The sequence below is a fragment of the Saccopteryx leptura genome, chromosome 9 (assembly GCF_036850995.1).
Source record: "Saccopteryx leptura isolate mSacLep1 chromosome 9, mSacLep1_pri_phased_curated, whole genome shotgun sequence".
Lineage (NCBI taxonomy): Eukaryota > Metazoa > Chordata > Mammalia > Chiroptera > Emballonuridae > Saccopteryx > Saccopteryx leptura.
Window position 1 is genome coordinate 24,099,724 of NC_089511.1, and position 16,286 is coordinate 24,116,009.

The window sequence follows — 16,286 nt, forward strand, 5'->3', positions numbered from 1 at the left end:
ATATATAGTTAATGAGTAGCTTGTAAGACTATGAAGCATCTTTTAATCATGGTTGAAGGAATTATTGAAGAGGAAAAAAACAGGATTTGGTTAAGGTAGTAAACTCTGTTATTTTGGTTTGGATGGTCTGAATAAGCACGGGGAAATTCCGACCAGCTTTCTATAGTGTTCTCCAGAACAAATTCGAGGAAACAGAAACAGAAATACATTGAATCTTCAAGTAATCTTTCCAGTCAAGTAGATGAGTAAAATATATTAATCACCAGGAAAAGTTAATGACTAAAATACCATGGCTTAAACCACTGAATCAGGAAGGAGCTGCCCTTGGGAAGCAGGAGGAAGAGCCTGCTCCTACTGGCTGCTGGGGAAGTGGGGGGTGGGGGTGGAAAGGCAAAATAAGGCCTGGGAAGAGGAGGGAATTGCAGCCAATAAGCTACAGTGATTATGGTAGTAATTTATTCCTTCTCCTATCTCATCTCCTCCCCCTATTTTTTGGCTAACAGGATGAGAAGAGAATCAAGTTATCACTTATTGATTAAGAGCCTTTTAAGGTAGAATAAATTCAGTAACTCTGAATAAAGAAATAAAAGCAAATTGCCACACCTAGTGCAAATCAATAAAAATAAAAATAAAAATAAAAATAAAAATGCACTATTATCTTCTTAGAAACATATCTGAAGATGCTTCTGCTGCCCTAAAGGTGCCTGAGTTCCTTCTAGGTAGATGTTTGTGCTATCAGAAACATTTGATCTTGACCTCCAAAGTAACAGTGAATGAGGACACCTGGGGACAGACCTGCAAGGGCTACCTCTGCTTTTAGACACTGTTCCAAAAGTAAGAAAGAGGTTTTTCAGGGAATTAAAGTTCTCAGCTATCCTATAAATTAATAAAACAAACTCCTACTGATTATTTTTAGAAAAGCAAATACAAGGGATACTGACTACACAGGAGAACAGGCTGAGGCTTACACTTATTCTGGCTTCAAAATACTCACTTCCAATCTCGAGAGATGAAATACTGTAGCTCTAATAGACGGTGCTCACAGTCCTCTACCATCTTCTCAGTGTATAAATGTTCCATCAGGCATGAAAGGATCCTGGGCATAAAACAAGGGTGAAATTGTAGCAAGAGACAGAAGAGTTCTGACAACATGTGCAGGACTCTCACATCAGTATTTTCTTGGCCTGTAGAAAAAGCCACTTAGCTATTTTCCTAGGGCAATGAGGCACTTACTCTGACAGTGATCAATTATATCAACTTCAGAGCCACTTTGCACTTAGGATTCAGCTTGCACAAGGCCCTACGTAGCTGCTTTATTTTTAACTGTTTATTATGAACACAGAGGTGGAGAATCATGGGACATCAACCTCTCCTTCCCATAACTTCATCTACTTATGGCCCAGGTTGTTTTTAACCTTGTACCCCTCTGCGGATATTTTGAAATCTCACATAGCATATAATTTCGTGATAAGGGCTACAGCATGTTTCTCTATAACATGAGATGATAACAGCATTATCTACCAAAAGAAATTAATTTTTAGACGTCTATAATGTTATGTACTGGCTGACCAGGCAGTGGCGCAGTAGACAGAGCGTTGGACTGGGATGCCGAGGACCCAGGTTCGAGACCCCGAGGTAGCCAGCTTGAGCACGGGCTCATCTGGCTTGAGCAAAAATAAAAAATGCTCACCAGCTTAGACCCAAGGTCACTGGCTTGAGCAAGGGGTTACTCGGTCTGCTGAAGGCCTGCGGTCAAGGCACATATGAGAAAGCAATCAATGAACAACTAAGGTGTCACAACGAAAAACTGATGACTGATGCTTCTCATCTCTCTCCGTTCCTGTCTGTCTGTCCCTATCTATCCCTCTCTCTGACTCTCTCTCTCTGTCCCGGTAAATAAAAATTAAAAAATATATATATATCATGTACTATCCAGTCAGCTTTCAAAATTTTTCAATTACTCCATGCCTTTTTATACATTTGTTCAAATCAAGACCCAGAAAAGATCCACACACTGCATTTAATTGATAGTATCTTAAATTTCTTTTAATCTGTAGTAGTTCCCTCCTTCCTTCCTCTCCCTTGCCCCCTTCATAGCTGACATAGTTATTTTTATATTGGTAAATATGCTTAATTAGTTTTAAATGTATATGTCTATCTCCTCCAAACACACAAAAAGCTTTAAGACAGTGGTTCTCAACCTGTGGGTCGCAACCCCAGCGGGGGTCGAACTACCAAAACACAGGGGTCGCCTAAAGCCATCGGAAATACATATATTATTTAAAAATGTAATGTAACCTGGGGTCGCGACCCACAGGTTGAGAACCGCTGCTTTAAGGGAAAATACCTTTTTAAATCCCCTATCTCAGTGTGAACAGCAGAGCGCATGCATAGCAAAATGATGATAACCACAGACTACATTCACTTTATTGTTGGGCACTGCCAGCTGTAGGCTATAAAGATTTCTGCAGAATGGGAAACCTGTTCTAACTTGCCACCTGGTTTCATTAGGAATAAAACTAATGCATGCGCTTTACATACTTCATTATGGAATTTTACAGCTTTCCTAGATCTTGGATACAACTTCAGAGTTCATTTTGTCCCTGATTCCCCCTTCCAACCACCACATTTTGCTTTATATTTCAATAAAGATTACTCTTAAATGATTATCAGGTAACCAATATATATGTCAATATACAAACAGGATAAAAAGACTAGAGTCAAAATATGCATGGCACTTTATTTTGAGTTCCTCTAATTTTTATTTGACCATCAAATGGAATTATTCAGTGATATAATGGCCCAACTCTGCTTAGTCACTGTCAACAAACATCATCACAATGCTGGGTCTGGGTGTGTCCACACCATGGATGAGGCATACCAGTTTTAACAAAAGTTGGTATTTAACAAATAGTGTTGCCCTTTAACAAAATCCCAATTGTAATGTTGAGGGAGTGTTCCCTGTGTTACGCTGCCAAATAGAATACAATACAGATAAATATCACAGATGAGATAACCTACATTGGATCTCCCGATCTTATGTGTTTGCAGGCGGTCTGTATGACAGATTCACAAGCTTCATTCAAAGCTCTGTCAATGCGGTAATCTGCACCAGGGTCAGTCTCCTGAATCAGTGTTTGAAGCTGAATTAAAAAAAAGAATAAGAAAAGAAAGAAAGCCACTTACACATTAGGAAAGAGCAATGTCATCTCTTCACAGAATTAGTTACTAAGTCTGGTACATCACAATGACTCTTAACAAGGTCCTGCAAGTATCACTGGCCAACCTCAAGAGCTTTTACCAAATACAGGGATGGGCAAAAGTAGGTTTACAGTTATAATACAAATAAGTACAGTAATTAATAAATAATAATACAAGAATAAACTGTTTCATGTCCCCAAGACTATAAACCTACTTTTGCCCACCTGTGTAGTTGCCAACTGGTTTTTCTCCCTTGATTAAGAGTTTTTCTGTTTAAGCCATTATGGAAATTATTTGCCTACTAATCTGAATCATTCCCGGACATTGGCAAAAGGCTTTTACAATATAAAGGCTGCCTTTCCCCTCATATTCACCTATCTATTAATCAGATTACTAAGTCTCACACTCACTGCCAAGAAAGAACTTACTATAGAAAAGTAAACAGAAGACATTTCCAGTAAGAGACCTAATTTGGTCATAAGAATCTAGAATTTAAATTTTGCTGCAAAGACACAGGTATTAAAACAAGCATACTCTGGTTTTATTAAAGATCGCTGTGAGACTTCATTTAGCTTGCAAGAAATATCAATCAGTTACAAAAAATAAGAATATAACACTTATAATTTCCTATTTTCCCTTAGCTATCTTTTTACAACCAAGAGGTAAACCAGAGCTCACTTATAATAAGTATACAGAAAAATATCTATCACCATGCAGTTGAAAATGAGAATATAGTCTTTAAGATTTACGCCTAACCAGGCGGCGGTGCAGTGGATAGAGTGTCGGACTGGGATGCAGAGGACCCAGTTTCAAGACCCCGAGGTTGCCAGCTTGAGCACAGGCTCATCTGGTTTGAGCAAAAGCTCACCAGCTTGGACCCAAGGTCACTGGCTTGAGCAAGGGGTTACTCGGTCTGCTGTAGCCCCACGGTCAAGGCACATATAAGAAAGCAATCAATGAACAACTAAGGTGTCGCAACGAAAAACTGATGATTGATGCTTCTCATCTCTCTCCGTTCCTGTCCATCTCTATCTATCCCTCTCTCTGACTCTGTATCTGTAAAAAAAAAAAAAAAAAAAAAAAGATTTACTTTTCACTCGGTTCATACCTTGTCATGTCATAAGCGAAAGTATGAGATATGCCTTAAACTCTTTTTTCCTGTCTTTGAGCAGAAAGCAGTAGGGGCACAGAGGAAACAGCTCTAAATTAAGAATCAGAGGACTTGGGTTCTATTAATAGTTCTGGCTCTGGCACATATTAGCTTTGAGAACATTGGCAGGTTGATTAACCTCTAAATTCCAGTTTTTTTTAACTGCAGAGGATTATAAGAATATATAAAAGGTTGTATAAACTGTATTTGACAGATGCAAAAGATCATTATTACTAAAGATGGGTAGCAGATGGTGTTTCGGGGTGGTGATCTTAAATAACAGAAAGAAAGATTGAAAATTATAATCCTGGTTTGGGTTCCTTTTTGTCCAAGTTAAAGACCTGGAACCCTTTCTGTGTAAGAGCCTTCTCTGATCCTCATACATTTGACCCACGATCCTACAAGGTCTCATATGAAAGTACTGACCCCATCACATATTGATCAGAACACAGATCAGAAAGAAATGAAGAAAGAAAGTCTCCCATTCTGTTGCCCTGACTGGATAGTTCAGTTGGCTAGAGCAGTGGTCCCCAACCTTTTTTGGGCCATGGACTGGTTTAATGTCAGAAAATATTTTCACGGACCGGCCTTTAGGGTGGGACGGATAAATGTATCATGTGACTGAGACAAGCGTCAAGAGTGAGTCTTGGATGTAACAGAGGGAATCTGGTCATTTTAAAAAAATAAAACATCGTTCAGACTTAAATATAAATAAAACGGAAATAATATAAGTTATTTATTCTTTCTCTGCGGACCCGTACCAAATGGCCCATGGACCAGTACCAGTCTGCGGCCCAGGGGGTTGGGGACCACTGGGCTAGAACATCATGCTGAAGCACAGAGGTTGCCGGTTTGATCCCCAGTCAGGGCACATACAGGAACAGTTCAATGTTCCTGTCGTATCTGTCTCTCTATTGCCTTTCCTCTCTCTCTAAAATCAATAAAATAAACATTAAAAAAATAGAAAAAAAGAAAATCCGATTCTGTCTATTTTAAAAGAAATCAATAACCAGATGAGAGAAATATGAAAGATTTCCAGTATTCTGGGATGAAAGTCATTTAAACCAATTCTTGGTGGCAATTTGGAGAAGCTACAGAATGCTGTGGTTAGTGGATAGGATTATTACTGTCAAAGAATTATCGATTTTAGCAATAATGTTTGTTGACAAAGATGAAATTTCCCTTTTTCTGAGAGAAATTATAAGCATCTTGGGAGTATGAAAGTCTCTGCAAGAACTGTATCAGTTAAATATCCAAGACTGATGACTCACAGGCAAACTTGGAGTATTCAGAATAAATGCACCAGACTGCAACTACTAAAATGATGCAATGAATGAACTATAAACTCTAGTAGGCTAATGACTTCAGAGATCACTACCACTCTGAAATCCAATGACAACAGTGTGGGAAATTAACACTAAGAATGTAAATTGCTATACGATTATATACATACTCCAGTAGCTGACTGCTTAGGAAAAACCTGGGTAAATGCTTTTTAGAAATTATCAGTCTAGACCAGTGGTAGTCAACCCAATCCCTACCACCCACTAGTGGGCATTCCAGCTTTCATGGTGGGCGGTAGCGGAACAACCAAAGTATAAATAAAAAGATAGATTTAACTATAGTAAGTTGTTTTATAAAGATTTATTCTGGCCCTGGCCGGTTGGCTCAGCGGTAGAGCGTCGGCCTGGCGTGCAGGGGACCCGGGTTCTATTCCCGGCCAGGGCACATAGGAGAAGCGCCCATTTGCTTCTCCACCCCCCACTTTCTCTCTGTCTCTCTCTTCCCCTCCCGCAACCAAGGCTCCATTGGAGCAAAGATGGCCCGGGCGCTGGGGATGGCTCCTTGGCCTCTGCCCCAGGCGCTAGAGTGGCTCTGGTCGCGGCAGAGCGAAGCCCTGGAGGGGCAGAGCATCGCCCCCTGGTGGGCAGAGCATAGCCCCTGGTGGGCGTGCCGGGTGGATCCCGGTCGGGCGCATGCAGGAGTCTGACTGTCTCTCCCCGTTTCCAGCTTCAGAAAAATACAAAAAAAAAAAAAGATTTATTCTGCCAAACTTAGCAAAAATCTGACATAAAGTACTTGGTAAGTAATTACTATTATATGCTTTAACTTGCTGTAATTCTGCTTTATAAATTTTATAAAGTAAAGTTACTTCCCTACTTTATAAATCACCATTACTGTGGAACCAGCGGGCAGTTAGAAAATTTTCCTACTAACAGAGATACAAAAGTGGGCGGTAGGTATAAAAAGGTTGATAACCCCTGGTCTAGAGAATAGACTGGACAGTTGTCCTTGGTCTGGGAGAAACTGGGCCCAGACTCGTTTAGCCATAACTAAAAAGAATTTAACAATTTCATGATTATAGTGAGTTTGGAAAAGTATGTACTCATTAAGATAACATTTATTTTTATGCCTCACAGTTTTAGTATTTGTTAAGAGGTCACTACATCAAAGCACAGCCAAGCAGAAAATAGAGAAAATAGTCAACCACAGACAGATATGAAAGTCTACTATATCAGGGAAGAAAACTTTTAAGAAGAAAAAAACCCACTCAAAATAAATTATTTCAAAACTTTCTTCCATTTGACTAAGAATGGATAATGTAAAAATTTTTCCTTTTCTTCAATTCTTAAAAACCACAGACCCACAGAAACCCAAATACTGTACAGTGTTTATTTCCCACTTGGCTAAAGTTAATGTGGGCAAAACCACATATTCACTATCTGAGGTTTGGAAAGCACCTTTATTCCGGCAAAAAGGATGAGTGAGGTAGGCTGTACTTTAACTTTCAATTGTTGAGTCACTAGCTCTTTTAACAAGCCAAATTTCTTTTTTATTTTTATTTTATTTATTGATTTTAGAGAGGGGAAAGGGGGAGAGGGGGAGAGAAAGAAAGAGAGGGAAAGAGAGGGGTGGTTTGTTTTTCCACCTATTTATGCATTCATTGGTTCTTTTTTTTTTTGTGGCAGAGACAGAGAGTCAGAGAGAGGGACACATAGGGACAGACAGACAGGAAGGGAGGGAGATGAGAAACATCAATTCTTCGTTGCGGCTCCTCAGTTGTTCACTGACTGCTTTCTCATATGTGCCTTAATGGGGGGGGGGCCTACAGCAGACCAAGTGACCCCCTGCTCGAGCCAGCGACCTTGGGTCCAAACTGGTGAGCCTTGCTCAAACCAGATGAGCCCACACTCAAGCTGGCGATCTAGGGGTCTTGAATCTGGGTCCTCTGCATCCCAGTCCAATGCTCTATCCACTGTGCCACAGCCTGGTCAGGCCAAGCCAAATTTCAAAAAGCCCTAGAGATGAGCTAGATGCTGCAAAATAGAATCAAACCAGTTTATTTTCTTTTTTCTGTACACCTTAGTAAAAGTGTAGCCTCACTAAAAAAGAGGGGGTTTATTCCTAACCACTCCCTCCCCTTTCCATGAATTAAGGATGAAATGCAAATATAGGATGCCTTGATTAATTCTTGGCCTGAGGCCCAGACACACATATTGTCACAGAGGTTTCCTAGGACAATCACCAGCAAGGACTGCTCCTGAGGAACTACACCCAGCTTTCCGTCTAGCTAGGCTTGCTATCTAATACTCACTGTGATACCAGAAATGATGCAGATACAGCTGAGACAGTGTCAGGAAGAGGCTCCTCAGCTGATAAAATGTGACATTCAAAATGGCAGAAAAATTCTCCTTACCGCCTGCTGGCAGTTCATTCCAAGGTTCCCTTTCTCCCCTCGAACTACTTTCATCAGGCAATGCAGGGTTCGCCCTTTTCGATGTAACCCAGAACAGTGGTGTTCAATCTCCCCCCGGCAGCTCAGGATGATCTCAGGGCTCAAAGAAAAGTCTTCCATCAACATGCGTCGGTAATCTAACATCTCCCCCTGGCACTCACTGCTCACTTGTCGCCCTAGATTAGGAATTAAACCACAACATTATGATGAGCATTAAAATCCAGTATCACTACATATGAAACGTACAGACTTTCCCCTGGAATATAATATACCAATCATGCAATTATCTAGACTGAAAAGCTTAGAATTTAGCAAAAGCTTTATCTGCATAAAATGAGTTTAAGATTCCAGAAACTAGGATTTATCTTTTTAGTGTCTGGATAATACAGCTTTTTTTTTTTTTTTTTTTTTTTTTTTTTAAACAGAGACGGAGAGTCAGAGAGAGGGATAGACAGGGACAGACAGACAGAAACGGAGAGATGAGAAGCATCAATCATTAGATTTTCGTTGCGTGTTGCGACACCTTAGTTGCTCATTGATTGCTTTCTCATATCTGCCTTGACCGCGGGCCTTCAGCAGACGGAGTAACCCCTTGCTCAAGCCAGCGACCTTGGGTCCAAGCTGGTGAGCTTTTGCTCAAATCAGAAGAGCCCATGTTCAAGCTGGCAACCTCGGGGTCTCGAACCTGGGTCCTCGGCATCCCAGTCTGACTCTCTATCCACTGTGCCACCACCTGGTCTGGCAGGATCATACTGCTTTTATACTAATAAAATAATAATGCAAATGTTTTGCCAATGAAAGTCTTAACAATAAGATAACTATTTGGGTAAAAATGAAAGCCAAGAACAATCTCTACTGACCTACATAGTTAAAGCTTGTGGGAAAGACTATACTTCAAATATTCCCTATAGCTTCCTACCTTCCCTCAGCTATAAATACCAATTGGGAAAACTAAGACATGTTTTTAAACACAGCTTTGTTGCACTGTCATATAATAAACTATACTTTTAGAAAAACAATTGGTAAAGTTTGACATATATATACATTGGTGAAACCATCACCATCAAGTACTGAACATACCCATTAATTTCAAGTTTCCTTATGCTCCTCTAGAATCCCTCCTTTTCTTTCCTCTCCACCCCACCCACCCCATTCCCAATCAACCATGGATCTGTTTACTGTGACAATAAATTATTTTACTAGTTTGCTTTTTTTTTTTTTTTTTTGCATTTTTCCGAAGCTGGAAATGGGGAGGCAGTCAGACAGACTCCCACATGCGCCCGACCAGGATCCACATGGCATGCCCACCAGGGGGCTATGCTCTGCCCCTCTGGGGCGTTGCTCTGTTGCATCCAGAGCCATTCAAGCGCCTGAGGCAGAGGCCACAGAGCCATCCTCAGCACCCGGGCAAACTTTTGCTCCAGTGGAGGCTTGGCTGCAGGAGGGGAAGAGAGAGACAGAGAGGAAGAAGGGGGGGGGGGGGTGGAGAAGCAGATGAGCGCTTCTCCTGTGTGCCCTGGCCAGGAATCAAACCCGGGACTCCCGCACGCCAGGCCGACGCTCTACCACTCAGCCAACCGGCCAGGGCCAACTAGTTTGCATTTTTTAGAAGTTTCTATAGTCTGACCAGGCGGTGGTGCAGTGGACTGGGATGCAGAGGACCCAGGTTTGAAACCCCTACAGGCTCTTCCAGCTTGAGTGAAGGCTCACCAGATTGAGTGTAGAGTCACTGGCTTGAGCAAGGGATCACTTGCTCTGCTGTAGCCCCTCACCCCCCCCCCCCCCAGTCAAAGCACATATAAGAAAACAATCAGCCTGACCAGGCGGTGGCGCAGTGGATAGAGCGTCGGACTGGGATGCAGAGGACCAGGTTCGAGACCCCGAGGTTGCCAGCTTGAGTGCGGGCTCATCTGGTTTGAGCAAAAGCTCACCAGCTTGGACCCAAGGTCACTCGGTCTGTTGAAGGCCACGGTCAAGGCACATATAAGAAAGCAATCAATAAACAACTAAGGTGTTGCAACGGAAAACTGATGATTGATGCTTATCTCTCTCCGTTCCTGTCTGTCTGTCCCTATCTAGCCCTCTCTCTGACTCTGTCTCTGTAAAAAAGAAAGAAAAGAAAACAATCAGTGAACAACTAAGGAGCCGCAATAAAGAATTGATGCTTCTCATCTCTCTCCCTTCCTGTCTGTCTGTCCTTATTTGTCCCTCTCTCTGTCTCTGTCACAAAAATAAAAAAAAAGTTTCTATAAACAGAATTATGTCGACCTGATGAGGCAGTGGTGCAGTGAATAGAGTCAGACTGGGATGCAGGGGACCCAGGTTCAAAACACCGAGGTCGATGACTTGAGTGCGGGCTTATCAGCTTGAGCACAGGGTCCCTGGCTTGAGCTCAAGGTCACTGGCTTAAGGGGTCACTCACTCTGCTGTAGCTCCCTCTACTCAAGGCACATATGAGAAAGCAATCAATGTACAACTAACGAGCCACAACAAAGAACTGATGCTTCTCTTCTCCCTTCCTGTCTGTCTGTCCCTATCTGTCCCTTTCTCTGTCTCTATCACAAAGAAAAAAAGAAAAACCAGAATCATATCGTATGGACTCTTTTTTGTTTGATTTCTTTCAATCAGCTTAACTATTCTGAGATTCATCCATGTATTGACAGTTCCTTCCTTTATTTCTTTTTACTTCTAACTAATATTATTCCAATATGTAGATATATTAATTGTTTATCATTTCAACTATTGATGAACATTTGGATTATTTCTAGTTTTGGGCTACTAAAAATAAGCTTTACTAGTATTCATGTACAAGAGTTTACAGGGACATATGCTTTCATGTCTTGGGCAAATACCTAGGAGTTACATGCTTGGGCCATATGGGAAATACATGTTTTTTTAAGAAGCTGGCAAACTATTTTCCAAAGTGGTTGCACCACTTTAGATTCCCATCAGCAATGTATGATAGTTATAGTTTTCCCACATCCTTGTCAACACTTAATATCTTTTTTTAACAACATGTACAACTTTGCCAAATTATCCGTTCCTATCCTTTGTTCATTTATTTACTAAGTCTCTTCTGTGCTTTTCTTGTTTGTAGTTTAAGGACATTAACTCTCTATTTTTCAAATACTAAATTAGATTATATTATGCATACTGTTTTATAATATGCTTTCACTAACTAGTTAATAATCTCCACCTTTCCATTTTAGGTAAATTTCACCTAATACTCAGACCATAATCAACATTACCCAATTGTTTCCAAAGTGTCCTTTGTTTGGTATTCACTCCAACACCATAAATTGGCTCTAGTTGCTATTCCATTGTTTTTAACATCCAGATATGAAAAAAAAAAAAAAATCACCAAAAAGTTCTGTGTTTTCTTTAATGATTGATTTTTCCCCACAAAACTTTTTAATCACTAATCAAGTGTTCCAGCACTATTTATTCAATAAGAGGTAGAAATGTCATTTTTGCAGCCTATAGTCATTTTTAAGAAAGACAACCCCGGCCTTCTTTCTATACCCACCCTTCTCGGTTCCTTTGTCAGGGATTGCCTTTCGGACTAATCCGAGCATAAGCCTGACTCTCCTTTCACCTTTTACTGTTTAATTTAATATCATCATTTTTATAATAATAACATTACCTATCACTTATCATGCCAAATAACCTCATGAAGTCATGCTCAGCTGATTTCAACTGTTCACATGTATCTCTCATGGCCAAGTACATGTCAACAACTGTAACAAAACTCAACATAGGTAATACTATTTTTTAAAGATAAAAAAAAAAGGTTTGGAGAAATTAAAAAATGAAAACAATGAACAATCAGCATTAGTCTGATGACAGAGCCATAACTTAAAGAGATGTCTCTCTGACCCAGAGCTCATGTGTTAAATCATTACATGACACCAACTCTCCTGAAAATGCTGTATAATATATACATATTTTAAAAAATTAAAATATTTGGATTTGAGAAGTATTCTTCACTTTGTATTTTTTAAAAAAGCAAGCCACGATATATAAGAAAAAGAAATTTGGGGACTGTTGAGCTAAGAGGAACGGCCTTCAACAAGGTGTAGGGATACCAACCCTTCAGTTCCCAGAGTCATGCTTATAAAGACTCCTAAGTCACAAGGCAAAGCTGTACTCAAAACAGCAAATACAGGCAAAAGGTATGGTACTCAGAACTTTAGACTGTGAATCCAAAAGGAATAGAAAGGATAAAAAGAAAGAAATCTCACCTCTATGCACAGCTGACTCCAGACACATCAGAAGGTAGGACAGCCTGGCTTCTCGGGACCGGGGAAGGTTTTCCACGTTGCACCGGTATTTTTTTAGGTCACTTTTACAGGATTTGGCCAATGAATAACTGACCTTGTAATCTTGGGCAATCAGCTTTTGGCGGGTTGTTAGTGCTTCTCGACACTGAGTAGAGAGTGCAGCAGTAGAGTTGTAGGACTGCTCAGCTGATTTCAACTGTTCACATGTATCTCTCACGGCCAAGTACATGTCAACAACTGTAGTTGTTACCAAAATGCCTATCCTTTTAAGTTTGGTTAAAATTGAACACAAACATGCTAGTACGGTAAGAGGCAGAGGTAAATGGGTGGGGAGCCCCGGAATGCTATAGTGAATGGCTGATTGTTGCTGCAACAGCAGCTGTCCTAAACACATACATATTTGGTAGACTCTAAAACATGAACCTGACAAAGTATTCTTTCCCTCTTCACCAATATCCCTAAAATAAATTTCACCAGAATCAAAGTGGCACTAACATAATACTCTGGAAGAGATCATATATATATATTCATATATATATATATATGAATATATATATATGAATATATATATATATATATAATTTATTTATTTTAAACAGAGACAGAGAGAGGGATCGATAGGGACAGACAGACAGGAAGGGAGAGAGATGAGAAGCATCAGTTCTTTATTGCAGCAACTTAGCTGTTCATTGATTGCTTTCTCATGTATGCCTTGGCCAGGGGGCAATAGCCTGAGCCAGTGACCTGGGCTTCAAGCCAGAGACCTTTGGGCTCAAACCAGCAACTATGGGGTCATGTCTATGATTCCATGCTCAAGCCAGCAACCCCTCCCTAAGCCGGATGAACCCTTGCTAAAGCCAGCAACCTTGGGGTTTCAAACCTGGGTCCTCTGCTTCCCAGTCCAATGCTCTATCCACTGTGCCACTGCCTGGTCAGGCTCTATTCTATACTTTCTATATAATTACTCAACATTAAAGGAACTGAAATGAAAAACATTTCTTTAGCTGCATAGGGAAGTATCTGACAGGGTAAAAAATAAAACCAAAAATAATTACTTTTAAAAGTTATAAAAAGATTCTTGAGCCTGACTGGCTTGAGCATGGGATCACAGACATGACCCTATGGTCGCTGGCTTGAGCCTAAGATTGCTGGCTTGAGCAAGGGGTCACTTACTCTGCTATAACCCCCACCCACCCCTTGGTCAAGACACATATGAGAAAGCAGTCAATGAAAAACTAAGGTCCCGCAACGAAAAATTGATGCTCTTCATCTCTCTGCCTTCCTGTCTGTCCCTCTGTCTCTGTCACCCCCCCAAAAAAGATTCTTGCAGTCATCTAGGAACAGAGGACTAGCAGTAATGAAAATACTTAATGAGGCCCTGGCCGGTTGGCTCAGCGGAAGAGCGTCGGCCTGGCGTGCAGGAGTCCCGGGTTCAATTCCCGGCCAGGGCACACAGGAGAGGCGCCCATTTGCTTCTCCACCCCTCCACCTCTCCTTCCTCTCTGTCTCTCTCTTCCCCTCCCGCAGCGAGGCTCCATTGGAGCAAAGATGGCCCGGGCACTGGGGATGGCTCTGTGGCCTCTGCCTCAGGCGCTAGAATGGCTCTGGACACAACAGAGTGACTCCCCAGAGGGGCAAAGCATCGCCCCCTGGTGGGCATGCCGGGTGGATCCCGGTCGGGCGCATGCGGGAGTTTGTCTGACTGCCTCCCCGTTTCCAGCTTCGGAAAAATGAAAAAAAAAAAAGAAAGAAAATACTTAATGAGAGATCTGCTGAAAAATTAAATAGCTAATTACCCATGAAACATACTGGTTTGGTTAGCCTAAACTTCCTGAGTATGTAGGACTGACTTCAATGTGATTCCAAAATAAAATTCATCCATTTTATTCTCCATACCGATTCCCAACTGGCTTTCCAATGTCCAGATATTACACATAAAGCTTCATATTCTTGGCTTCAGCAAAAGATGCTTTAGTTCCCTACTAAAAGCCAAGTATCTTGCCTCTAAAAAGGGTAATCTTTATCAGTAATTTATTTATATCAGTTTATAAGAATATTATTGGAGATGAATTGAGGAAGCTTTTAAGAAATAAGCAAAATACTGATTTGTTTTAAACTAATACTTACCTTTTCACTCATGGATTCTTCAAATTTATGGTTGAAGAGGCACTTATATACTCTGCCTTCACCAGCTTGCGTCTACAAGATGAAACACAGACATTAAGGTGATGATGATTAGCTAAGTAATTATGCTGGACATTACTCATAATACTATATAGAACTTTCTGTTAAATTTTTTTTTTTAAGATTTTTAAAAAAATTTTATTTATTCATTTTAGAGAGAAGAGAGAAAGGGAGGGAGAGAGAGAGGAGAGAGAGACAGAGAGAGAAGGTGGGGAGGAGCTGGAAGCATCAACTCCCATATGTGCCTTGACCAGGCAAGCCCAGGGTTTTGAACCGGCGACCTCAGCATTTCCAGGTCGACGCTTTATCCACTGCACCACCAGAGGTCAGGCTTCTGTTAAATTAATATATATAATTTGAGTACCTTTGAACAAATGGCTCAGCCATTTATAAAATATACTAGCCTTGAAAGAAAATAGTGCCTATAGTAAAGATGAATTTTTCCCCCCATGACTGACTATTGTCATTTATTCCCAGATAGACTGTTAATTAGGGAATCAAGAGATGTGTCAATGAGTCTACCTTTTTGCAACATAAAACTCTTATAATTAGCGGCTTTGACAGTTAAAGCTGTTAAATCAAAAAACAACAGGCAGTGGGAGTGTACACAAGTTATGCTCAGTTCTGTGCTGTAAAGATAGAGACTCTTATTTTTAAAGTGTTAGTTGTCCAGTAAGGGTCTATGGGTAATAATCAGGAATTTGGTTTTAAAAACTAGCCAACTGTTGTTCTTTTTCATCTTAGTCAAAAACATATAGCTATAAATATGCAACACGGAAAAGTTTTAGCAATGGAATAGATGTGAATGGGATTCCCTGCTAAAACAGGATTCCTATCGATAAAATAGATTCCTAAGAACTGAAATTGAGAAGTTAGATAAAGTAAAAAAAAATGAGTGGAGACTGTCAGAAGCCTAATGTTAACTAGATGTTAAATCAAAGCTGAGCATCATGTATCATTTTCTGTTACCCTGATACCAGTTATACCTTCCATTTTCAGTAGCTTTTCTACATGTGAGGTTTCTGTTAGGTTTTTGTTGTTGTTGTTGTTGTTTAAATTTTGGAATAGAGTACTTAAAAATATTTAAAAAGAAAAAAGAACAGTTTCTGAATTGACTTACATTTTCACAAAACCGTTCCCGATCATCTCGGCAAGCAAAGTATAAATGCCGATCTAAATGAAAGTCATCTGAGGACAGCTCCGCCACTCGGAGAATGGCTTTCTTGCAGAGGTCAGAGACTTGAATCTTGGGATCTCTTTCTTCTGCTTCCTTCACCAGGCCTTTCTCCAAGCATGATACCACCTCACCTTGTGAATGTGCATCCTAAAATAGTAAGGATGCTAATATTTTATTATTCATTCATTCATTCATTCATTCATTTTAAAGATACTAATATTTTAAAACTCTCACAATGACTTTCAAATAAACATCATTTGCATAAAAAAGAAACCTGAACATATAGTTACTGGTGTGTGTGTGTGTGTTTAAATTTTATTTATTGACTTTTGAGACAGAGGCAGGGGGGAGAGAGAGGCAGAGACATCCATCTCTTCATTGAATGTGCCCTGACTGGGGTTGAACCTGCAACCTCTGCGAATTGGGACGATAATCTAACCAACTGTGCTACCGGCCAGGGCTGGAGCTTGATGTTCTATTGAGAAATCAGGTAGGAACCAATCACACTATGGAAGTTACAGAAAATGTCAATAATCTTTGGTTAGAATGTAATACTTG

General features: G+C 40.5%; 1 protein-coding gene across 2 annotated transcripts in view; it reads right to left on the reverse strand.

Annotated features, from left to right (window-relative positions):
• Positions 1 to 16,286, reverse strand: part of GLG1 (golgi glycoprotein 1) — a 160,196-nt gene that overhangs the window by 39,841 nt on the left and 104,069 nt on the right. For both annotated transcript variants that reach the window (XM_066349412.1, XM_066349413.1), the window contains exons 5-10: positions 15,672 to 15,875; positions 14,495 to 14,566; positions 12,329 to 12,512; positions 8,049 to 8,263; positions 3,022 to 3,143; positions 995 to 1,096 (exon numbers count right to left, since the gene is read on the reverse strand). In XM_066349412.1, coding sequence (XP_066205509.1) covers positions 995 to 1,096; positions 3,022 to 3,143; positions 8,049 to 8,263; positions 12,329 to 12,512; positions 14,495 to 14,566; positions 15,672 to 15,875 — 899 coding nt within the window. The remainder of the gene's footprint in view (positions 1 to 994; positions 1,097 to 3,021; positions 3,144 to 8,048; positions 8,264 to 12,328; positions 12,513 to 14,494; positions 14,567 to 15,671; positions 15,876 to 16,286) is intronic.